The sequence below is a fragment of the Chelon labrosus genome (genome assembly GCF_963514085.1).
Source record: "Chelon labrosus genome assembly, chromosome: 14".
In the NCBI taxonomy this organism is placed as follows: Eukaryota; Metazoa; Chordata; class Actinopteri; order Mugiliformes; family Mugilidae; genus Chelon; species Chelon labrosus.
In genome coordinates, this window is record NC_140347.1 from 17,803,018 (window position 1) to 17,828,111 (window position 25,094).

Here is a 25,094-nt window from a genome sequence, read left to right on the forward strand (position 1 = left end):
CTTTTACACTATCCTGATGTTTCAGGTCTCGACACCAGTAGAGCTCCCCTCTGTGACCCTCGTACCTAAACAGGAAGTGCCAAAAACGTCCAAAATCACTCCTCCGTCCGCATCGTTCAAAAGCCTCAGCACCAACCAGAAAGTGCCCATGGCTGCCAGCTCGGTGCCGTGCTCAGAGTCGCAGGTTTCCTCGGCCGCCGCCGTTCCTCCGCTGGACGATGGAGATGAAGAGCTGGACCAGCTGCTCAGTTTACAGAAACCAGTCTCAGGTGTGGCAGGAAGCCAGCCTGCTGGCGGTGCAGACGAGGAGAGAGCAGCTCCAGAGGAAGGCGAGTATAATCACTGCTCCCCGTGTGTTGATAGCAACACTATGCACCGACCAGCCAAAACATTATGACCACTGACAGGAGAAGTAAATAACATTGACCATCTCGTGACAATTCATTGTTCTGCTGGGAAACCTTTGGACCTGGATGTTACTTAGACATGTAGCACCCACCCCATAGCAATGACACTCCTTGATGGCAGCAGCCATCCCCAGCAGGATGCCGGTTTAGGAACAACTCAAAAAGAACATGAAGAACAGCACAAGGTGTTGACCTGGCCTCCAAATTCACTAAATCTTAAACTGATCAAGTATCTGTGGGATGATCCACAGAGGCCCCTCCCCTCAACCCATACCAGACACCACAGGACACCCTCAGAAGACCCATGTCCATTCTCTGATGAGTCACAACTGTTTAGGAGACACAAGGGAGACCTACACAATATTAGGAAGGTGGTCATAATGTTATGCCTGATTGGTGTATCTCTCCTTAGTTTAAGGAATGGAAACAGAAGAGAATGATGAACATGATGCTACAGTTAGCTTAGTATAAAAACAACCCAACCCTATTCAAAAAGTGGTGTAAATATGACATTTATATGTTTTCCAGTGCTGTTATTATGGGCTGGAGGGTATCTTAGTTTTGACTGGTTGCCTGGCAACAGCCCAGATCTGACCCATAACCCCAGTAAAACCTTAAATTGCTGTTTTTACAAACTCAAACACAATATAACGTCCTTGTTTCTGAACTACTGGTTGGGGGATTTTGTTATCTTTTGATAGAGACAGGCTAGCATTTTCTTTATGCTAAGCTAAGCTAACTGACTGTAGTTAACTGTCCAAGAAACAGCTAGTAAAAAATGTAAACTAATCTTCAAAAGCTGAACATTTGCTTTAATTACAGCAAAATGATCAGAAATGTAATTAAAAAAATTGCAGAGAATAATGTATTATACTTAAAATGACTGTCAAAGTCCAGAACTTAAAACTAATCTCATAGTCTCCCATCATGTCTTCTTTTGATCTGCAGAGTGTGAAGAAGCGAAGGAGGTGGTACCGAAGGTGGAGGAGGTGAAAGACGAAGACGTCACACCTCCAAAGTCTTCGACCGTCAGAAAAGAAGTTACAGAGGAGGACCTGGAGGACTGGCTCGACAGCATGATCTCCTGAAAAGACTCGATTAAACACAGAAGAGGCGTAAAAAAAAAGGACATGGGACTTGAACGAGAGAATTCAATCGTTTGATGTTCCTCTGCTTCACGCCGGCTCTCGTTTTCTATCCCAAGCTCGAAAACATAATTTGCTTTGGGAGGTGTAGAAATGGGACTTGTCAAACTGTTCCCTCCAGACTTTAGAGAGAGAGTTGTGAGTTGGTTGAAGTTACGGCGCTGCTAGCGTGTCGCCGTCAGAGGGACGGACAGACGCAGAGACAGACGGCACAGTTGGTTTATTGCGTGAATTACTTTATTCATTTCCTCCCCCTCTTCAAAAGAAATGCAGTTTACCAAAGCTACTACATACATACAAATGGCCATACAATAGCAGTTTGTCGCCAATAAATCCTAGTTTTATTTTTATTTTTTTTGTTATTCTCCTCTGTTGTGTGTGGTTCGTCTACTGTGGAAAGAGGTGCAGGCGGGCAGGACACCACAGTTTAGGAACAAAACCAAACTAAGCAACATTTACACAAGGATTATCTAGATTTTATACAACAAATGTTTCTCTCTTCTCTTTTTTTTTTTAAATTTTAAAGCCACAAACCTAGCTTCTAACTAATCCAGAACTAGAGCACTGCTTGTGATAAAAGAGGGACAAAAATGATGATTGCTTTTTTTTTGCATAGTTTCTCGTAAGGCACGTCGGCGCTTGATAAAACATCTAAAGTGAGTCGTTTCTGGAAGAACCATTCCCCAGTTCATCAGACAGAATTGAACCAGCTTTGAAAGGCAGATCAGGTCTCACTCGTTTCGGGTCGATCTCGACGGCGATCAATAGTAATAGCAGCACACGTCCATTCAGTCGGTTTGGTAGTAAGTGACGCTAACATCCTGGCGTTTAATCTAGAAATTGTGCATATTCAGACATTCATTTGTCATGCTGTAACCCTTCACGTGTTTCAGATGTCTACAACACAACACATTGTGCAGCAGGTTGGGGTTAAGCAGGTGAAAAGGCAATGTGAATCAGAACAAAAAGAAGAGTTTGCATAAAAGAGGCGTCGTGGCAGGTGGATACTTTCAAAGACTTGAATGCTCAAACCGTCCAATCGTCAGTCGTAAAGTCTTAGAGTCACAGATTTTGTTTTTATCTGAATTCAGAATGTTTAGTTAGTTTTTTTTTTTTCTCTTCACATTTTAGGACATCATGACAGTGTGTGTGTGTGTTCAGGTCTGTTAACAGGAGGAAGTCAAGTTCAGTGTCTCTTGTCAGATACAGAAGGAAAGTAGAGAGGGGCGTTGGGCGCCCGGTTTAACCCAGCAGGTCCTCGTATTGCTTACGGAAGCAGTCTCCGGTGGGGAAGAAGTCCCAGCATCTCTCCTGGTACATCTTCCACACGTAGGACTCCTGGAGAGGGAGGAGAAAAAGGCTTTAAATGGACATTTCACTTTCTCACTCAGACCTCGCTCGGTGCCTTAAGCTTTGAAGAATGAAGGAGACATTGTTACAGAGATACTTTTACGTTAACGTGACCCTATGTTTACGTTAAATAACGCCGCCTCCTGCTGCCAGGCATCCTGAAAAATCAAAATATGTAAGGTGTCAGAGTTCTTTAAACAAAGACCCAGTAAGATGCACGTCTTGTAAAAAGCTCTTTGCACGAGCATCTCAACAGAAAACAGGAACCTCAGGTAAATAAAGAAACAGTGTTGTCAGTATTTGGTCTTTTAGAGCGAGTTTTGTCTGATTGTTGGTTGATAGTGTCCTCATCTGATGTCTTTTAGACAAGAATTCAACAAAGACCTTCCAAATGCTAACAGCTAGCATGGCAGTGCAGCTTTCCAGCGATGCTGAAACCAGTTTGTTTCTGCTCACACTGACTTATAGAACAAAACGACGTGGATTTCCATTAACGTTATAAGTAGGTTTAAGATAAATACTGCAGCTGCATTTCCAATTAGCACCAGACATTTAAATGAAATCCTACTGAGCACTATGTATGCTAATTAGTGACAGAATATAGTTTCGTTAGGCCAACTCTGAATAAATCTTCTCTTCTGTAATGAAGAGTAATGACAAGTAAAAGTCTGAAATGCTTCCCTGATTCACTGATATCATGTTAAAATATGTTATGAGAAAATGTTCAAATAAATTTAACGGTGGAAAGTTATATTTGTAATCTGGTGATTACTCAAAATAATCGATTGAAAATATAATCATTTGCGGCAGCCCTAATCAAAAAAACTTCTTTATATAATAACCCAGTCAATGCTACTTCACCATGTGTAACACTGAGCTGCCACAAAAGAAAATAGACGCTTTCACAAAGCAGCTAATTGGAATAAGACCTTGAATTGTGCAAGATATTGAACGCTACAACACAATGCTACTGCTAAGCTCTATAGAACTGAATTGAACCACAGTAGTCCACACTCTTCCTCCTTCTCAAAAGGTTTATGATAATAAAATCTGAATCACTGACACGCCTTGCTTTTATCTTTTTTGTGACCTATTCCCTACAAATAGCTACATCTTGTTCTTTGAAGCTTTTGTTGAGTTAGTGACATAAGTAACAGTACGTGTGGATCAAAAAAAAAAAAACTACTTGAATCTCAGGTGCACGACAATAACCAGTTAATATCAAACCCACGCATCTCTTCTTCCTCCTGCTACTTATGCAACATATCAAGTGGGCTGAGATGCTGCACAAGTAAAACCTACTGTAACCTTCCCTTTTCTCCTTTCCTTTATTAAGGCTGATCAGTTATAGCAGAATATACGTGTCCGGCACTACACAGCGGTGAGTCCTGTCACGTACCTGGCCCGTGTGTTCAGTCTCATCCTTGTTAATCAGGTACATCAGGAAGAACCTGCGAATGGGGAAAAAGGTTCACAGTCGAAACAAGAAACACTTTTTACATGTTTTAGTTTTTTTTTTTTAAAAATGTTTTCTGCTTCACTTACAGGTAGTTGGCGAGGTTGTGCTCTTGTAAGGTGTGGGTTTCAAACCCGTGGGGCGTCCGGTCGAAGTAGTCATTGCCAATGCCACAGATGAAGCATTTGGTCTGAAAGATGAATGAGAGGGGGAGATGGGTGTCATTTAATCTGCTGAACTAAAATAAAAAAAAACCACAAAAACTGTTATATTGACGACACAGTGAATAAACGAGGCTGCACAGTCGTCATGAACTTTCAGCTCATGGTTGATTCATAGAGAGACAAAAAATATATACTAAGATACTAATATATACTAAAAAATAAGTTAGAAACTAAATGTTAGCCTCATGACTGTTATAATGTTCAGTTCATGTTGAAACCACATCAGAAAGGTGGTGATTAAACTGGATCATCATTTTGAAGGATGTAGTTCAGGGGGGTCAGACTCATTTTAGGTCGGGGGGCACATACAGCCCAATTTGATCTGAAGCGGGCCGGACAAGTAAGATAATAGAATGATAACGTGTAAGTAACGACAACTCCAGATTTGCACCGTTTGTTTTAGCTCAAAGAAGAACAAGTAAATTATGAGAAATCTAGTTTGCTAACTATCTAAAACTATGGACAAATTAAGGATAGCAGTTATTCATGATGCAGGCCAGATTAGATCCTCTGACGGGCTGCTTTTGGCTCGCGGACCGTATGTTTGACACCTGTGATGTAGTCTGTGGTGCTGTTAAACCGGATTAAATTAAATACTAAAGTGTTTCTGTCATCTAGCCTAGCTCACTGACTAAAACAGGGCTGTCAAAATAACAGGGACACGTACAACACAATAAAATTCAACAGTCCTAAAAACACATCCTGAATACCACAACCTCCACAAAGTTAAGCTTTAGTTCAGGACTGTTATATTAGAATAGATTCATTTTCAGGTGTGTTTCGCTTCCATTGAGAGCTCCTTGAGAGCATCGTAGAGTCACAGCAGCTGTTTCCAAATACAAATGCCCCACTCGGTTTTGATTCAATTGTCCAATTATATTTGGCTCCTTGAAAAAGAAGGTTGAAGGGCCGCAATTACTAAACCCATCCTCCGTTTAGGATGTGAATGCACTCAAATTAAAGCTGAGAGTCTGTACTTCAAGGCCACTCTTATTATATTATTGTAACTCGAATATGTTATACCAACTAAAAAAAAAAAACAACACAATTTGGAAGTTAACTGTGGGTTCACTAGTAAAGACAACGTCAGTCTTCTTTAATAGTAGATGTTGTTGTTAGTCACTGTTTTAGCACTCTTACTCTTGATTTGTACGAGCTACAGAACGTTGAGCTCCAATCTTCGGGCAGTTATTTATTTTCTTACTGTATAATATATAAGATTTACACATAATTGCAAAGGTTGGACTTTTAAAACCATTTATTGGCATAAGAACCATCCAGCTATACGTATTTGGATGACAAATACAGTCTGAAAAACCTACTGAGGTTTTGAGTCTTGGAAAAGTATGGAATTTATAAAACAGAAAATGTGTCATACTGTATTTTGCGGCCGTAATATTTCTCCTTGTCCGGATGGATCCTTAGTCTTACCTCCATGTCCTCCTTGACCTGCTCCTGCTGGTCTCTCAGCTCACCGAAGGCGTCAATGATCAAACCTGAAGGAAGCAGAAACAGTCTGTCAGAGGAGCCCTGAGACACAGCTAACAGGCTATCAATTAAGGCCTCAACGTGAGATAAAAAAAAAAGAGATAAATAAACGTTTCGTGCCCTGAATGATGGCCAGCAGGATGACGATGACGAAGAAGAAGAAGGTGATGTCAAACAGGATACGGTAGAGTTCGTAGGGATCTCCAGCTGGGTCCTCCAACTCGTCCCCGATGCCTCCTCCAGCTCTCACGCCCACGTACATGTGGAACAAGTAGCACTGCAGAGAGACAAAGGGACGGCTGCTGTGTTAGATTCAGTGTTGGCTAGGAAGGGGAGACGTCGAAAAAATTTAATTTAGTCCGCTATGCTGCTGGAAGTTTTGCATCATCTCGTAGTTAGGAAAGTATTTAAAAAAGTCTTAAAAAGTAAAGGATGTGTCATATAAAATATAATACATTTAACTAGACCATATGAATAAGGTTTCTTTAGAGACAGCTTAGACTTAGATGACCATGAATATTAGACGGAAACACTGACAATACTCACTTCCTACTCCCTTCCTACCTCAATCAAGGCCAGCAGGTTAAAATGTTACAGAAGACAACCACTGAGAAATAAAAGCCTGAGGAATCTTTTTTTCAGCTCCAGATATTTGCCCTTTCTCACTGTCTATTTTTCCCCGCTAACAAAGGGAAAATATTTTTTAATTTCCTGCCGTTTCTCACTAGTGAATAGAAAGGTGTCAGACGCACCGTCATCATATCGTCACACTTCATGTCGGGCTCGTCTTCGTCCTCGCTCTTGTTGTAGAACTTCCTGAAGAAGTTGAAGGCCACCACGGTGTAGAGATAGACGACCACGGCCAGCAGACCCACAGTCAGCACGAGCTGGAAGGAGAGAGGAGCCATTCAGAACTCTTTATTTAAAGCCTCGACGATACTTGGAGGAAAAGAGGAGCACAAAAGACCGACTGTGTTCATCAGCATTCAGACTCTGAACACATTCAGCAGAGCACGAAATACAAATTAATGCCGTCGCAGAACTTCCTTCTCCATCAGCGCCTCATTATTATCCTGGCTGCATTTTTAACAACAAAGATAATAGTCTAAGGCAGTGGCTGTGAAGGATCCTTTGACACCATCCAACCAGATTACAAATATGTTCATGTCAACTGATTTTAAGCTTTTCACACCGTTGAATTGTTAAGGTCTGTTTGACAATGCTTAAATTTATACTACAGAAGAAGCGAGACATCCATCTTCAGTATGAACACTAGTTTAATTTATTCACTGCGAGCCCTTTCAACTTAATTTACTCCGACCTTCAGCCATTTCAACAGTTTATTCACTCACTTTTCCTCCTTTATCTGATATATATATTTATTTTAATTTACTTTTAAGAAGGAGTCTTAGCTACATTCATTCATTCATTCATCTTCTGTAACCGCTTATTCCTGTGAAGGGTCTCCAGTCTATCTCAGGGCTAACGCAGAGAGACAGGCAACCATTCACTCTCACATGCACACCTATGGCCAATTTAGAATCGTCTTAGCTACAATTTATCCTTTATTTAGCATTTGGCTAACCGACACCCCTGCTCATTTCAGGTATTATAGTTTTTTTTTGGTTTGGTTTTTATCAAGCAGTAATTTTTTTTTTTTTTTAAATTACTTGAGCTATTTCACAATCTCTCCAACAGCTGTGTAACTCATTATTGTCCCTTCTGTTTTTCTGGCTTAGACTGAAGTGGGAACGACCCTGATATCTCATGAATAGCAAAAAAAAAAAAAAAAAGCCTCTATTATGAAGCAGCGTCTACAAAAATAAAAACCCAGTCACTCATAGTTTTTTTTTTTTTAATTTCTATTTGATTCCATTAATTTATTCCTCATGTCTCAATATCACATGAACTGGATAGTCTGGAAATCTTGTTTGTATTCTGAGGCCGTATCCTCTTTTAGTTAATGTCTTGATTTGATTATGTTCAGGATGAATCACGCTGCTCGTCTGCTAGTTGTTTGGTCCCTGTTATTATCTGCCACTAGAAGCAGATTATTTACAGGGACAAGTTTCTCAACGCAGGATGAGGGCCAAGAAATTCCACTTTATACAATCTGTAATAAACTATAATAACTCAAGACCTCAATAAATAAAATATCAAATTATAAAGCTGTCTGACTATAAGCAGGAAGTGGAAGGTGTCTTTTATTTGTGTTGCGGCTCCCTCTGCTGGTGAAACTACTTGCCTGCTTTCCATTGTGGGTGACGGACGACAGGATGGTGCGCAGGGTCTTGAAGCCCATGGCGATGTCCAGCAGATGAGCGGCGAAGAAGAAGTTGTTGAAGTGTCCAAACACGGACATGGTGGTGTACCAGATCAGATACAGGAAGTACTGGAGAAAGGGAAAATTTAAAGACATTTAAATCTGGGTTTGGAAACATTTAGCGTCACTGTAATGTTCAAACTTCAGTAAGCAAGTAAAAACAATTTACTCAGCTCCAATGCGATAAAAGCACGTTTAATTATTAAACAGGTTATAGAATAACTTTACGTCTTCATAATGTTTTTCTCAACTCATTCCTTAAGCTTGAAGTAAACTCACGTTGTCAGTCAAAACGACACCCATTTTCCAGATGTGGTACTTTGTGTCAATGGAGCTCAACCTGTCGACGAGAAGAGAAAATGTTTAATGACGTGAGCGTCACCTTCATGAGCAACGACAAAAGAAATTCAAATCTAGTTTGCTAAATTTAACTCCTCAAAACAAGTGATTTGTTTTAATTTGTTTATCAGAACCAGTGACTGCATCACCTGCATTCAAACATTTTTCTACCTGCTTTCTATTTGCGCACCATGCGGACCTACGCGGTAACACAAACAGAGTCACGTGTTTGGCGTCTCCGCTGCTCTTAAGGAGGAGTATGAAAGCAGAGCTCTCACCAGGACAGCAGGGATGCTTCCTTCTCGACGGTCTCCACCGTGGGGTCAAAGTCCAGAGCGCTCTTATCCAGGCCTAGGAGCTCAGCGATGCGTTCAGCCCCGTAAAGGTCGCCATACTTGTTGATCACCTACGGAGGGAGCACAGCAGGGACCAGGTTCATTAATTAAACACAAAACTATAGGATGCATGTCATTACAGAGAATGCAGATTCAGAGCTCATGAAAGTTGTTGGTCTGGCCGTTAAAATGTTATCTCTGATAAGACTGAAACATACGATACTCCTTCATATTGTAGATGTAATGTGTTGTTTTGTGGAAATCAGATGTGTCCACAGCAATCAATCAATAAATTTAGAATAGAGTATGGGCTACGTGTCTCCTTCCCTCACACTTACCTTACGCTTGATAAACTTGTCCCAGTAGTTGTTCGGGAAGGACCTGCAATAGAAATTGAATCATTTCACAAGAGGCAATGAATTTAGTTTGATAAAAAATATATCTAATAATGAATGAGGCTTAAAGATTCTTTCTAATATTTGATATCTACGGCAGTAAAATGAGGCAGCTGCTGACAATCAGTAATGCTTCTGGCCTCATCAATGACGTTTAATGTTCAGTTGCAACAGTGCACTAGATCTGCGCTGTAGCCTGAATTGTACCTTCCAGAAATGTAACTATAAGTTACAGCGACGCAGACTGCAACAGCTGTGATTTGTCCAAAATGTATTTCTCTCAGCGGCCGGACAAGCACAGAAAATTCTGCCTCCTTCTGCCTCTTGTTGGGAATACTTGTTGTGACGTGATACTGTTTTTTTGTTTTGTTTTTGCAAGTGTTTATACTGTCTATATTGTATTGTATTGTTTGTCTTTGGACCGTTTGCAGTGTTCGTACTGTTTGCACTGTTTTGTATTGTCTGCATAATGCTCAGTCCCTTGTATTGCACTTAGTCTTAATGTAGTTTCATGGTCCTGGAGGAACGTCCTCATCTCACTATATACAGTACCTTATATATGGTTGAAATGACAATAAAAACCTCTTTGACCTTAAACATCACCTGCTCAGACGTCTTCTCTCTTTTGTGCATTGCAGTGATTCCAATAAAAGTAACTGGTGTTCAAAACTGATCAACTCCGACGTGAGCTTCAACGGCGTAGGCCGCTCACGTCTAATTATTCTGAATGACTATATTTATTAATTAAAACGTCAACAATTCAATGAGAAAATATTCTTCCAAATTAATATTTTATCCAATCAAGAGATTCAGTTCATCATGACATGGGATAGAGATAGTTGCAAATATTTAAAATGATAAATTAGCTATTAAAATAGTTTTTTGATGATATTCAGACACCATGCAGAACAAAAAGGATGAAGAGACAGTTATGTTGGATAAACTGTGTTGGTAGGGAAATAAATGTCAGTGATCCAGATAAATGTGTGTCCATGTTTACGGTGTGAACGAGGCCAGTGACTCACGGGGTGTTAATGACGAGCCGATCCCACTGGCCTTTAATGTCATCGTCAGACGGCTGCTCAGTGATGTACAGGCCGTCAAACTCAAGCTTCCTGGCAATCTCCTTCTCCCTCTTGAAAACCACCAGAGGAACCTAAAGGCCAAACATTAACACGGGTAACTGAGCTTGAAACACCTGCATTGTCGAGAGTTATCGAAAGAGCGACGGGCGTCGTCCCCACCTTCAGACAGTAGTAGCCGACCAGACAGAGGAGGGAGATGACGGTGTGGAATATAGCCAGGAAGCGCAGCGTTGGCGCCATGTAGCCGGTGCTCTCCTGAAGCACAAACTCATCCATGTCAAAGAGCGTGTTCTCGTCGTTATCCTCCTCATCTCCGCCCCACTGGTTATCATCATCGGCCTCTTCTTCAGCTTCACCGGTGACCTAACGAGAAATAACATACAGTAAATACAATCAATATTTGGTTCCATTTATGTCAAATTTACATTCGTTTTTTTAATCAATTTTTTGTACTTTAGTTTCTATTACATGCTTCAGTTACTGTTTATGGTCTATGAGGATATAAGGCACAAACATGACATGTTGGCTGCAATTGAAAGCTTTTTTGAAGAGATTTATTTTCATTTAACCTCAACTTCACATCTGCTTGATTTAGTTTAAATGATATTTAATAAGAGTTTTTGAGCAGATAAGAGCTTTTGTCCAATGGAAGACAGTCATTTTATGATTTCTCAGCTAGCTTGTATCTTGCGAGATGAATCTTCTGTCCCACTGGAGACAAAAAATGGTGTGAAATCAAAACATAAATCTGATATGTGAAAGCGAATGTCAAAACCTTTTGTTTTATTTTAAAGTGACTCGCTAATTTATCTCTTCTTTTCATGCCTTTAAAGTATTTTTTTTTTGTAATTCAAGTTTTTATTTCTTTCATCTCTGGTGTGTGACAGTAGAACATTTTGCATTTTCAGACATCTTATGCATGTGACGTCAGTGGCATAGCAAAACAAAAATAAAATAAGAATACCACATAAATGATGTAAATTATATAAGAGATGCGATGATGTATAGGGGACATATAGATGCATTCACATAGCTGGAGAGCATATACATACAGTAGGTGGATACATACATAATGTTGGATACATTAAAAAAAAAAAGGTATTCAAACTGTAGCCTTTAAAGTATTTTTACGGCAGAGGGAGAAAATGAACGATTCTTTTGTTTTTGCTCTACTTTTGTTACCTTGTAGAAGAGCAGAATGAAGTTGATGGCAAAACACACAAACAGAGCCAGGAAACGGAGGTTGTAGAAGTTGCGAGCCAAGTAGTTCTGTAAGAAATATTAAATAAGAGTAAGGACAACTGCTTTGAAAGTCAGGGTCCAAGTTTTAGATTAACAACATGAATAATAACCCTTAACATGAGTAAATGTGGAATACTGTGACGGCTCACCAGCATCTTGTTCATATAGACGTCCAGAACAGCAAAGACACTGGACATAAAGGCAGGCGCCGCCTCTTTAGGGTGACTCGATTTGGTCTTGGGCTTCTCCTCTGCCACTGGCTCCTTAGCTGCCTCCTCCTTTGGTTTATCCTCCTTCTCCCGTTTCTCTGTGCTGTATAAGTCACATTTGTTTTTACTTTAAACGTCATTTTACTCTGTGTTATTGCGGTTGGTTTTCCTCTTGATTAATCTACTTACTCTGCTTTCTCTGGTTCACTCTCGGGGGTCTCGACAGGCTTGGCAGCAGCTTTCTGCGACACATGAAACACATGTTTATGAGACAAGACTGGATGTGAAAGTGACAATGAGGTTTAAAAGCATTTTTGTGACTACAGACCTTCTTTTGGTCAGCGGTGGAGGACTCAGCGCTCAGCTCAGAAACATCACCCAGGCCAGGCTCCACATGTTTACCTCCTTCTTTTTTAGGCATCGTCAGCATCTCCAACATCATGTCGACCTCCGCGATGTCCCCTGCCGGTGCCATGGCTTTGTCTAAGCTTCCTGTTGACTCTATAGCCTCCACTTTCTCTCCTTCTATCACGTCTCCATGGATACCAAACTGGGTCGGGTCCGGCATGTTTCCGAGGATGTCTGTCACCTTAATGTTCTTGGCTCCCTCAACTAGCCCGCCGCCAAACATGGAGGACCAGATGAGGTGGAAGAACCCAAAGATGAGGCTGTAGATTCCCTTAAAGAAGCCGATGAAGAGCATCCAGAAGAAGGAGAAGAAGCCGGTGATTATCTCCTTGATGCTGAGTTTCTTTATTTTCTTGAACTGCTTGCGTACGCTTTTAACAGAAAACATCTCGCGAACGTGTGCAATCTTCTTCTTCACCGAGCGACATGCAGTGGTGAAGGCGGAGGCCGACTCCAGAGCGCCTTCTTCCTCTCCGGCCAGCTCATCCAGGAGGCTGTGTCCTTCTTCCTGTTCCTCCTCTTCAGGCTGTTCGACCACGTCCGGCTCGGAGATCTGCGAGGCCAGCTGCATCTCAAAGATGGTGTCCTCGCAGAAATTGACAAACATCTCCATCTTCTCGCTCTCTGTGCCCTCGTTCACCACGTCAAAGATGAACTGACGCTTGGACTCTTTGACCTGCGGCTTCTCCCACTGCTCGCGGCTCGACTCGCTGATCTCAAAGTAAACCCTCTCGATTCGCTTGGCGCTGCCCATGATTTCAATGCGACCCAGGTAAGGCTCAAAGTAGCTGAGCACGCTTTCAGCCAGATCTAAGAAGGTGGCGAGTCGGGAGTCGTGGGGCATGTGCTCAGACAGATTGGTGAGCAGCACCGCCACGTTGAAGCCAATGTCTTTGGCCGGCTCGTGGAATCGCTCGACAAACTCTTTGTAATTGAACATGTCGTTCTCGTCGGCCTCTGCGCACGAGAGCAGGAACTCAATCTCTGACTGGCTATACTGCTTCTGGTTCTCCATGGACTTCTGGAACTCCTTCTTAGAAATGATGCCCTTAAACTCAGGGTCATACTCCTTGAAGCTGTCAGAGGTTGTGAGGTCCTTTAACTTCAGGAACATGTCAAAGAACTTGAGGATCATCTCCACATTGCTAGAAGACTCCACCAGGGTGTCAACCATCTGCTTTCCGATTGTTCCATTCACAACATTACCTTTAATTACATACAAAAACAATGCATCATCTACTAAAACAGTACGCAAACTTAATCTGCATATTTAATTAAATCTTAGACATCCTAAGAATTACTTTATCCTTTAGCCTTTCAGGGTCTTACCCTCAAGCAGAGACAGCAACATGACAACCATGTCCTTCTGTAAATCCATCAGCTCCTTCAACAGCTCAATCTGACTGGAATCCTACAAGGAGATTAAAAACTCTTAAGGTTTTTGTTCTGAGGGAGTTTTCTCAGGCAAAATCTCCAAGTTGTTTAAGGCACATTTATTTTCATCCTGATGAATATTCATATGAAAACAACAGAATACACTGATCAGGCATAACATTAAAACCACTGACAGGAGAAGTGAATAACATTGATCATCTTGTGACAATTCAATATTCTACTGGGAAACTTCTGGACCTGGCATTCGTGTGGATGTTACTTAGACATGTACCACCCACCTAGACCAGACCAGACACCCCCACCCCATAGCAATGACACTCCTTGATGGCAGCAGCCATCCCCAGCAGGATGCAGCCTGACACAGACACACACACAAAAACGGTTTAGGAACAACTCAAAAACACAAGGTGTTGACCTGGCCTCCAAATTCACTAGATCAAGTATGATCCACAGAGGCCCCTCCCCTCAACCCAAAGGCCCCCACTAACAACATTCTGTTTCCAGACACCACAGGACACAATCAGAAGGCCCATGTTCATTCTCTGATGAGTCACAACTGTTTAGGAGACACAAGGTAGACCTACACAATATTAGGAAGGTGGTTATAATGTTTTGCCTGATCAGTGTATATGGATTCGGTAGATTCTACTATCAGTCAATTCTTACCCAAACAATCCCTGATAAAAGTTAAAAGCACGCAACTTTAAATACTGAAATAAAGACAGAAATTTCTAAGTAAAACATCTGAATGTGTTTATAACTTACCTGAGAGAGTTTCATCTGCATGTTTGCAAATACATGCAAGAAGCCGACGACTGCATCCCACAGTCTGCTGTGGGCTAAACTCTGCTGGTTCCCAATGCACGGGCCCTGTAGAAAAGAGAGATGACAAAAAAAAAAACATGCATTATAATATATTTGAGAAAAGACATTGCAAAGTAAACAAGTGTCCAAATCTGTTGACTGAGGGATCAGCTTCTTACCTGAATGTACTCAGTGAGTGAGTTGAATATCTGCTTGGCCACAGATAAAGCTTTGGAGAAGTTCACCTTTCCAGTTTCATCAATGACATCTTTTCCAGAGTAGTACCAGTAGAAGTCACTGATGGATTCCTAAAGAGGAGGATTCTCAACAGATCAGTGGTTAAATTAACAGGGAATTAGAAAATGATGACGATTCATTTAGATGGAGGCAGTCACCTGAAGACGGAGCAGATAGTCCACAGTGCTGATAATGATGTTGACTGTGGTTGTGTTTCCAGTCTGAGTTCGTAGGAAATTCTGGAAATCTGACAGAAGAAAAAAAAAATCTTATCATCTGTGTGGACAAATAAAATAAAATTATGCAAACAATAAAATGTGCCAATGCATGACTTTAATAAGCACACAAAAAAAAATGCGACCTACCTCCGTTGTGCCCCTCGCACAGAAGTTGCAAAAACCGGAAAAGATCTTTAGTAAACTCGTCATTCTGTAGCACCTTGGAGCCTTGGGAGAAAATATATTTGGTGAACACAGATAAGCCCCAGCAGGAAAGTCCTTATTTGCTCAACACGAGGAGGTGTAACAATGTGTGAAACTCCCCTCAAAAGCAATTAACATGAGGCAAGCAGGACAGGTTTCATGTTCAAAATATTTCAGAATATCGGTGCCTTTAGATTGCAGGTTCAAACCTGAATCCAAAGTGCTTTTTATTTATTTATTTATTTATTTTTGGGGGGAGGGGGGTTAAATGCTCTTATATTAAAACAACAGTGAAACAATAGGACATTTCCATAAGCTGGAGGAAACCTGATAACTTTCACATGCAGGCCTGAGTGGGGCCTGACGATGGGTTCATCGTTACAGAAAAAAAGCAGCAGAAAGATGTGGTCACATAAGTCACCACACAGACCAGTCAACAGAGCTATACAAAATGAGCAGAGAACATATACAGTATGAGAGCAGACAAAAAGTCATGTGAAAGTTAGACGTATGTATCATGACCAGCTTTGTGAAATAGGCCCCAAGTCCAAAGCAAGACAAAGCTTTGCTTAGGCTGTGGAAGAGTCCACAGCCCTTCAGTCAAACCCTAGGGAGGTGGCACTGATAGCCTTAGAACGACATATCTGAGCATCAGTCATAGGATTTGCATTAGTAAATGTTAACATGAAGGAAATGGGAACAAGTATCACACAAAATGTCAGGCAATGGATTCTGGAGATCAACTCTTTGTACGCTAATATTCGGCATGCACATTGTGTCCCTACAGAAATCTAGGGGAGAGCTGGAAATAAAGTGAAGCAGGGAGTATGGCCACAGATATGGAGGGGACATTCAGGGTGGAAGCATAGCCATATCAGCATGATCTAAATTTGCTATTTACCCCGCTCAGTGTGGACTGCCATCGATGGGTTTTTTAAAAAAATGACAAGAAGGAGACAAACAATACACGAAGACATAAGCAAAAAGAGAGGACATTGAGTTACAGTACGAAGAGATATGAATATATCAGCTAGGAGTGAAAAACACAGACATGCAGTTAAAAGGAAATTTGTTTCAGACAAGGGTAAAAGAAAAATCTCAGGCCTGATCTTGTGTCTAGGCTGCGTCTTAACAAGATGAGTACCAAATAAGAATTACAGTCATGGTTCATAACATTAACAGAGACACGAGTAGTAACAGTGAATTGTTAAACACAGAACTCAGTGGAAATGTTTAGCAGAGGACTGAATGATGAGAAGACTGACATAGTTTGACGTGAAAAGCATTACGTGAAAAGTGCTGAAAGTTAGAGAGGGATGAGAGGGCTTTGTTTTAATGCTGGACCATGTCCTGTTAAGAGTGAATGTTTTAGGAAGCACAGCGAAGACTATGTTATTCTCACTCACTCACAACTCTCTCTTTCCTTCGGTTCGTATCAGCCGACTATAGGGGTTTTCAGTTAAGCCATTTAGATTTCTCCACAATCTCAATCAGCCAGTCGTGTCACTGCTGTCAAACTTTAATTATGTTCTTCTCTGCTTTAACAACCCTCCTCTACCCCGTGCTCCTCCTGTCTTCACATTCAGGTTGAGCTCCTTAAAGTCCACTCCAGTCCAATCGCGTATAAGGATCTCTAGTATTCTCTTCTCCTAATCACCACCACCACCCACGTCTAGACCCAAGGGAGAAGACTGGTTCTCATCGCTAATGAATCTCATAATTCACCATTAAATCTTAACTGCTTACGGCCTACGTAAATAACCTCGATAACGCCAAAAAAATAAAAAGATAGCTGCCAGGAAGTCAGAAAGAACGATTTGCACAACGTACTCCTTTGTCTACTCCAAAAAAAACATGTAATAGACACCACACTGACGATTTCTGTGACTTCAAGACTTCAGCACAAGCAACAAACTATCTGCATTAATCAAAATTTACATTGAAAGCAATGAAATTTTGATTGTTTCAAAGGCCAAACAGAAACTACTAATTAGGAACGAGCATTGATTAAAGGCTTTTAATAGGCGCCGACGTTGTCATGGTTCAGCATTTGATTGGGGAGGGGGGAAAATTATAGTATGTGCTGTTTTGTAATCAGGTTCAACGACAGTGGGAATCGACTGAACTTCAAGAGAAAACAAGAGGGAGAAAAAAAATCACATAATCAAATAAGACTTCTCTTCACTTACTTGAACCTTCCTCTGTCACCATGCCAAGTCCTTCTGCTTTGTTCTGCCTCTCAAATGCATTCAAGTCCAGGACGCTAGCAGAGGAAACACAAAAGTCAAATCTGAGCAACCTGCTATCGATTTGTTTTTCGCATTTATTTATTTTTTTTCCCAGTGAGGGTAACGTCACAGTGCCTACCTGCAAGACTGCATCAGTCCTGAGAGACTCTTGAAAAAGCCTGCATCCCTTTTTTCTTTCAAGTAATCAAGCATTTTCTGTGACAAGAGAACCAGAGCTTAAAAAAAAATTAAAATCCTGTGCATTGTACACATACGAGTTAAAGCTGAATGACCTCACCTGCTGAACATGCACATTGCCTCCATTCAGGATAGAGATGCCCAGTTTGAGGGTGCAGGTCACCATAGAGCCCAGACGACCTGAAGGCACAAACGCAAAAGCTGAAAGTCTTGATTTGATACATGGATAAAGAACCTTGACGTGATATTAGACGAAGTTATAAACCGAGACAAAAGTGGCAATTTGCGCGTTTGTGTGTCAGGGTGCTTGGACGATGGTGAAATATCATCGAGAAACCTCAAAACAAGTCCACTTGCCTTGGTTTTAGATATGTCTGACCACAGTTATCTGTCAGCTTTAAGTGTCTGTAAACGATTGTAAAGGTTAAAGGAGTATAATTCCCTTTAAATGTCCCTGAAAGTGTAGCAGAGCACCTCTTCACTGCTGTAGATCATCGGGTCCTTATTACCTTTACTGGCGCTGATCATCTGCAGCACCATTTCTGCGGCCCCACGGGCATGCAGCCTCGCCTGCTGATACAGGATCTTCTGCTTCTCCATCTCCTTTTCCTGAGGAGCAAACGCATTACAGTAACCGACAAAAGGAAGCATGTTAAAAGTCGGACACCCGTTGCTAGAAAGCCAAAGGAACCTCAAATGTCTTTTCTTTCCCTTCTTCCTCTTCTTCTTCTTCATCCTCTGCACAGCTCTGAGAACACAAGCAGCCGTCACTCAAAGTATTGCGCTTCATTTAAATTATTTGCCAGAACTATATATTGATAATGCGTGAAGAACATTACCTTTGCCATCATGTCTGCATACGCAATATACAAAGGATCTACTTCCAAGTGACTGAAAAAAAAGAGAAATGAGAGAAATAATTAAGATTGTTTTCTATAAGCACACAATTTAAAATGCTGTCATGTTCCGTCATTTAGGAGTCTCACCTTCTCTCTGTCAGAGCGTTGTGGCTGAAGTGGAGGATGAGCTGATGGAGGGGGTCAGGCTGGACCTCAGCCACCTCCTCTTCCTCCTCCTCCACAATCTTCATTGGGGTTTTCTGCAGGAGTGTCAGAGAAGCTAACAGTTAGCTCTGCCCAAACCTCATCTGCTTACCATTCATCCCACGGCAGCTTTAATTCCTCAGCATTTTGTTTAATTTTTTTTTATCTTCACAAATGTACTTTCACTAAAACATTTGTCAAAAACAGTTCAATGAGTTATTAACATTCATCTAGCACCGGCATGCAGATGAGTTTTTGGCCCGGTGGTCCGTGGACAGGACAGGACGAGGACGTTAAGAGTGGATGTGGACAGTGTTGGAACAAGTTCCCAGAAACATGCATGTTACGGCAAACAGATGCAAGCAGTAAGCCATTTGGTGGTATGACTTCGAACATGAAAAATGATCCTGACGGTGAAGGAGCCTGACAAATAAAGACTACCACAACTACATAAATCTTTTCGAAACCGAACTAATCCGGTGAAGAGAAAAAAAAAACTGTCTTCGTACAAGAAAACCTGATACAAGGGGCTGTTGTGTCTAAAGCAATGACAACTTTTAATTGTTTTGATGAACTTGCTGCACATCTGCATACAGATATCTAATATGAAATGTGATCTTCACATGACTACGCGAGCATGCCACTGACGCCACGGCCACAGAACGCACTGTAATGTCACCTTCACACACACTACAGACTTACAGAGTACAGCGAAAAGACAACTGATGGGTTGGGTCCAGATCTGACAGCCAACAGCTAGTAACAGTCTCCTACTGGAGCGAAAGGCCCTCCTTACCACTGCTGTCAGAACGGCAAAGCCTGCTTTTCTAGAGCTGCGAGCGCCGGAGATGGCCCTGTGTCTCCTGAGTTGGTCATGCAGCCTCTGACCCCTGACGGATCTCTGTTTGAAGGGCTTTGCACGCCTAGGGCGGGGGCCTCTGGTTGCTTTGGGTGAGGTCCCCACCCGGGCGCGCTCCCACGGCTCAACGGGCACGGCGCTAAAGAAGCATTCGGCAGACAGGACTGGCAGAGGGGTGCCAACGCAGGGCACGCGGGGAGAGGGCAAGGTGAGCCCAGTACTTACTGCCAGATCCTGAACTAGCTTCTCCTCAAAGGAGTACTCCTCTGCCTCTATCCAAAGTCTCTGATAGGCCGGGATGAAGAAGTTGATAGCACGATGCCTGGGGAGGGGGAGGTGAGGGGAGGTGGAGAGGAATGAAGGGGAGTGGGGAGGGAGGTACAGTGGCATTAGGGCGGGTTCTGGTGAGTTTTTGGAGGAGACAGGAAGGAAAGATGTAGGGGGGGAGGAAGGGGTTACAGGAAGTGCATTTTCAGGCAGGGTGGTGATTGGGCAATGTGGGATCCACTGGCTCTTCTGACTGGTCATGTTTGGTCTCTAAAAACTCTGCAGTTATTTTCATCAGGTCAGAAAATTCATTATAGGAGCATGCACACTTTAGGGGAGGGTGTGCAGTTTTCCAACATATCAGCGGATCTATTAAATAGATTTCTATATTTTCCTTCACAAAGAAGCACAGACGTGTTGTAAAACTGCACAGCCTTTTGCAGATAAAAACAAATCTCTAAATCATCATAATAGTAGAAGGCAAAATGACATAAAAACATATTGGCATAATGTTGTAAACCAGCTAATCAAGTTATCAAAGTCAGGACTCTATTTGATAGATTTCTTTCTTTCTGTCTTCTTCTTTCCTTTCGTCACTGCTTCCTTCAGAGTTCACCTGAAATGAAACAAGAGGCCGGCAGCTTTCACTGCATTTTCCACTTTCCAAATAAGTGTGTCTCAGTCAATTCTCGGGCTCATTCTAGCTGACCAATCAGAATCAACAGTGCAGGAAGAAGAGTTGGTTGCTAGGCAGCGATCAGTCCACAGCCTGGTGGATGAAGGGGGAGGTGAGGGGTTGAACAGATGAAGCATTCGCCCCATAGTTTCACTTTACCGTCAGCAGGGAGAACAGGCGGTCAAAGCTGGAGGCTTTGAACGCCCTTTCCAGCCAAACCTCCCGATAGCCGTTCAGGAAGTAATTATTATTTTTGTATCTGAGGGAGGGTGAGGTAGTGTTATGCAAGAAAACAACACAGAGGAGAAAATGTCATTAGAGAGGGGGGGGTGATGAGGAGTTTACATGGGCACACAGTCAAGAAAATAATGACCCACCCGCCACCGCCACTGACTGTTTGTTATATACGGTTAGATTGTTTAAACGGACAAGTGTGGCGGGTAAAAGACAAAAGACTCACCTGGGGAGATTGTAGAGAGGAGCCATGCGGAAACAAGCAACCACAGCACGCTTACGCTGTTTGGACAGCAGCTTCTGCATCACACACTTCTTGTTCCTCAGAGGCTGCTCCACCTGAGGAGTAAGAGTTGCAAAATGACACGATGAATGTTGTGTGTAGCTTTTCATCTAGATCTGTAGATTGTCTAATATCCTATTGTCTAACAACTAACTATTATTTGCATTATTGAGCAATCTCATCGAAAATGGCAAAACAAATTGTAATTTCTAGCTTTTCTAGTTTTTAAAATCTTGTATACAAATAATGAATGTATTTGTGTGCTGGACTGTTTACATTGACATTTAAAGACTTAATTTTGGTCCGTGGGAACACGTGGTGGCCATTTTCCTCTTCTTCACTTTTACTTTACTGTTCTTACTTTACTGTGCTCCTTTAAAGTGTAGTCAAATCAAGTAGAGCTCCCCCTGGTGACTGGCTGCAGTATAGGTCACAAGCTCCACCTCCTCCATGTTAGTGGATCGGGTTCGGGCCAAACTAAAACACTAAAATACATGACAAATCCTTTTTTTCAAGGACGGTTTCTGTCATTTTAGGTAGTTAATATAATGTTGATGCATGTTCAAGTGTCAAGTTTTTGTACAAGTTTCATTTTAGTTAGTTATTTGATGCTATGGAAACAGCATGTAATATAATGGCGACTACCAGTTTCCATGCCAACCGCTCTGTAAAGCGGTCCCATGGGACCGTGAGAGTTGTGCAAACATTTTTTATAAATAAGTACAGTATAATCCAACATTTCCTTGTAACTGGTGGAGGTAGAGCAGAGCGTAGTATTAATTAAACGAAACGCGAGTGAGTCTAGAGGAAGTGTGGTCGGGGGTCAACCATCCACGTGTCTCCACTCTCGGACCGGACTGCGCAGCCTCTGGCTCCAAAGTCGCAAGATGGCGCCGACCGTATCCCCGGGAAAATAGCGTCAGATTGACCAATGCAAGAAAGTGGGGACATGTTGTCCATAATTATACAGTCTATGGTTTTCACCTAAAAACATAGAATATACAATCATGTATAGAGTGAATAAATGTTTTTTCTTTTACTTGAAACACGTTGTGTTTAATTTGTTTTCGCTGTATTATCTTTTAAATTGAGTTACCTTTTTTGGGATTACTGTAATATCTTCCTACTCTAGTTCTATGTCTTAATAACATCGAGCTAATTGTTTTTTCAGTATGAGTTTAATGACCTGATGTATTGTTGCTATGTGAGCACACATGAGTGTTTTCTAACCTGCTCCAGGTGGAAGACTGCAGCTGAGATGCTCTGGACTCTGTCCACTGTGTGTTCTGAGTTTGCCGGTTCCTCACTCTTCACCACAACGTCTTTGTAAAGGTTCATCTGCCACTGAACAGCCGGGTCTTCAGACTGTAGCAGCGAAACAATCGATCAATATGTAAACTACAGAAAATTATTCTTTACAGCATTAACAATTAACAACAACTGAATTTCAGAACATAATTTTACCTTGTCCTGAAGATGGAGATTCTGACGCAAGTGCTCCTTCACCTCATCATCTGTGTCTTTCTATGGAGGGAAACATGGAAAAATCATAACCACACCTTTACTAGATATTGAAACATGAACAGTCAGGATGTTTGTGCACATTTATCTCTTTAGTCTTCTGTATCGAAGAGAGAGAGAGTGATTTGAATGTCTGAACATTTTTTGGAAATACCAACACATAAAGAAATAGAAGTTCTGTAATGTAAATAAATCATAACGGCCTGGAAGAAGAGTGGACATAAAACACATTTCCATTGTAAGATGACTGAGCTGCTGAAATAGACTCATAATAAAAATAGTCACAGCAAGAGGCGGCAATCTGAAGATGAATAAAGGGGAACGTGTACATGCTGGAGCCTGTATAGAAAAAGAGTCTCCATCTCAAACAAAATCAGCATACTGTTGATTAAACTTGTTAATATTAATCTAAACTTCTTTGTACCAGGTCCTGTTTCGTTAGCTCACCAGACTGTAGCGTATCTTGGCCAAAGAGATGAGCTCCTGGTCTCCAGGGGTGCACATGTTGAGGCCGATGGGAAGCATCTTCTTCAGGGCAGCCACGATCAGGGAGGTTTGAATGGAGTAGTACTCACCACGACGCCGCTTGTGTTTCCTCTCCTGGTCCCCGCCGGACTGTAGAGAGACACAGGAGTTATGTTTATTCTATCAGACTTTTAGGTACTTGGAATGTGGAAACACTTTTTAACGAATTCATGTGCGCATTTCTTTGTATATTTAATAATTTCAGATTGTTATGTATAATACTAATAGTGCTTTGAAGCTCAGTGTTGTCATTAGTTTTATCTGTTTATATTTGTTTAGGTGTTTTTTCCTTCATATTACTCAGCCTGGGGTTGTAACACTCCCTGAGAAAGTCCAACCAAACATGTTGAAGTAATCTAATTTGTCCTTTTTCATGACAGATGATCTTTTGTTGAAGGTTTATTGTGTTTTGTATTTAACTGTATATCACATCTTTAAATGTTATGATCGATTATACGAGAATAAAGAGCAATTCTTTTTGTATTTCCAAAGCAATTTATATAATTGAAAACATTTTTAATCAGGTAACTGCTGCTCTTTTCTCAACAAACTCAGATGTTTATTTTATTTAGCCATAAAATCCAATTTTGTATGACTATGCCATCAGGAAACAGGACTGTTTGACCTTCAAACCACTGATTAAGATGAAATACTTGAAACGGGTCCAAAGTCCTTTCACAAAAACGATGAACATAAATTATGTTTGGGAGCGTTTCTGCACTGTGAGTCACAAAACCAAGAGAGTACAAATAAATCAACTGTGCGTCGCGGGCAAAACAAATAAGTGAGTAGGTCCCACAGTGACAGGTAGCTCAGCGGCTGCTGCACCAAATGCTGTCAACATCTTGATATATGACCGACTTCACTATGATAGAAATGTCATACATCGTAAACCCTTGATGGAGAAGTGAATTTAAGAGGCGTGAACCCATGCGGTTGATTTGTAGAACATCTCTCATCTACATATTCGGCTTGTTCAGCACGTCAGGAGAAAAATGCTTATATAAGGAGTTACATTAGCAGGGCCTGTGTGACTGGAGAGCTTGAGGAGCCCTCCAGGAAACTTAGATTGTGCTTTTTCAAACTGCTGACATAGTGAAGGGGGAAAGGAGCAAGACCAAATTAAATCCAGAGAGGTGAGAGATGCACTCTGGTCCATGTCCAGGGTTTATTACATCTGGACAGATGTCACCCAGAATGAGGAGGTCCACTTCCAAAAGGAAAGAGTCACACTTAGAAAGATTTCTCTTGCCTATACTGAAAATGACTATGTTCGAATTTTATATTTAAAGAAGCATTACAATCAAAATGATACTAAATAATCAGAACAGTAGCAAATAATTGATCATTTCTTGCCATGGTGATGGTATTTCTGGTTGCAGGTTCAGAATGCTCCTTCATTAAAGCTAAAGAAAGACATTACGAACTCTGTGAAAGGACTCTAATGTGTTTCAACTAGCGTCAAGCTCATTTATTCCTCCGCAAACGTTGAAATTAGCTCCAAAAGTTACTAATACAGGAATAAATGGGGCATTTCTTAGTTTTTCTCTGCCACGAGTGAACGCCCTAAGTCCGTATCTTTACCTTGGACATCTTTGACTTGCATTCACCGGTCAGGAAACCCAAGTTGTTGATCTCATTCTGAACCACAAAGTTTTGCTCCTCACGCTTAAAGTTCTGCATTCAGGACAAAAAACAAAAACAGAAGTTAAATAGACCATAGTCCTCGTATCGCATGTCTTTACTCTGACAGATTGAGCACCGAGGCTTACATGCGACTTGCACCACAGGATGAAAATCTCAGCCACCATCCTGAAGAGCTCGGTGGAGTCTGCGTCCGGCTCCTTCAGCCATCTGGACCTTTGGACGTGGACAAACACATGAACCAGAAACATGTTTGACTGAGGTGCATTAAACATCAAGTTACAACTGTGCAGGACTGGACAAAAACATCAAACTATGATAATGCCACAAATTTTTCGAAATTTTAATCAGC

The 25,094-nt window shown here is 41.5% G+C and overlaps 2 protein-coding genes across 2 annotated transcripts in view; one reads left to right on the forward strand and one right to left on the reverse strand.

The window, feature by feature from the left end:
• aven (apoptosis, caspase activation inhibitor) overlaps nt 1-2,716 on the forward strand; it is a gene marked incomplete at its 5' end in the record, with an annotated part of 31,796 nt that extends 29,080 nt beyond the window's left edge. The window contains 2 exons of the mRNA XM_084560096.1: nt 26-329; nt 1,356-2,716. Of these exons, the coding sequence (XP_084416222.1) occupies nt 26-329; nt 1,356-1,495 (444 nt within the window). The 3' untranslated portion in view covers nt 1,496-2,716. The remainder of the gene's footprint in view (nt 1-25; nt 330-1,355) is intronic.
• A 73-nt stretch (nt 2,717-2,789) lies between these two features.
• ryr3 (ryanodine receptor 3) overlaps nt 2,790-25,094 on the reverse strand; it is a gene marked incomplete at its 5' end in the record, with an annotated part of 108,795 nt that continues 86,490 nt past the window's right edge. The window contains 35 exon segments of the mRNA XM_084560095.1: nt 2,790-2,890; nt 4,302-4,353; nt 4,448-4,548; nt 6,014-6,078; nt 6,191-6,347; nt 6,823-6,957; nt 8,316-8,462; nt 8,673-8,733; nt 9,011-9,138; nt 9,406-9,448; nt 10,488-10,618; nt 10,707-10,910; nt 11,730-11,816; nt 11,939-12,101; nt 12,188-12,240; nt 12,327-13,612; nt 13,736-13,817; nt 14,567-14,671; nt 14,785-14,913; nt 15,001-15,089; nt 15,208-15,339; nt 17,454-17,527; nt 17,632-17,708; nt 17,791-17,870; nt 18,200-18,299; nt 18,382-18,438; nt 18,530-18,581; nt 18,677-18,789; nt 19,818-19,914; nt 20,996-21,108; nt 22,283-22,417; nt 22,517-22,576; nt 23,021-23,188; nt 24,683-24,775; nt 24,871-24,958. Of these exon segments, the coding sequence (XP_084416221.1) occupies nt 2,795-2,890; nt 4,302-4,353; nt 4,448-4,548; nt 6,014-6,078; nt 6,191-6,347; nt 6,823-6,957; nt 8,316-8,462; nt 8,673-8,733; nt 9,011-9,138; nt 9,406-9,448; nt 10,488-10,618; nt 10,707-10,910; nt 11,730-11,816; nt 11,939-12,101; nt 12,188-12,240; nt 12,327-13,612; nt 13,736-13,817; nt 14,567-14,671; nt 14,785-14,913; nt 15,001-15,089; nt 15,208-15,339; nt 17,454-17,527; nt 17,632-17,708; nt 17,791-17,870; nt 18,200-18,299; nt 18,382-18,438; nt 18,530-18,581; nt 18,677-18,789; nt 19,818-19,914; nt 20,996-21,108; nt 22,283-22,417; nt 22,517-22,576; nt 23,021-23,188; nt 24,683-24,775; nt 24,871-24,958 (4,753 nt within the window). The 3' untranslated portion in view covers nt 2,790-2,794.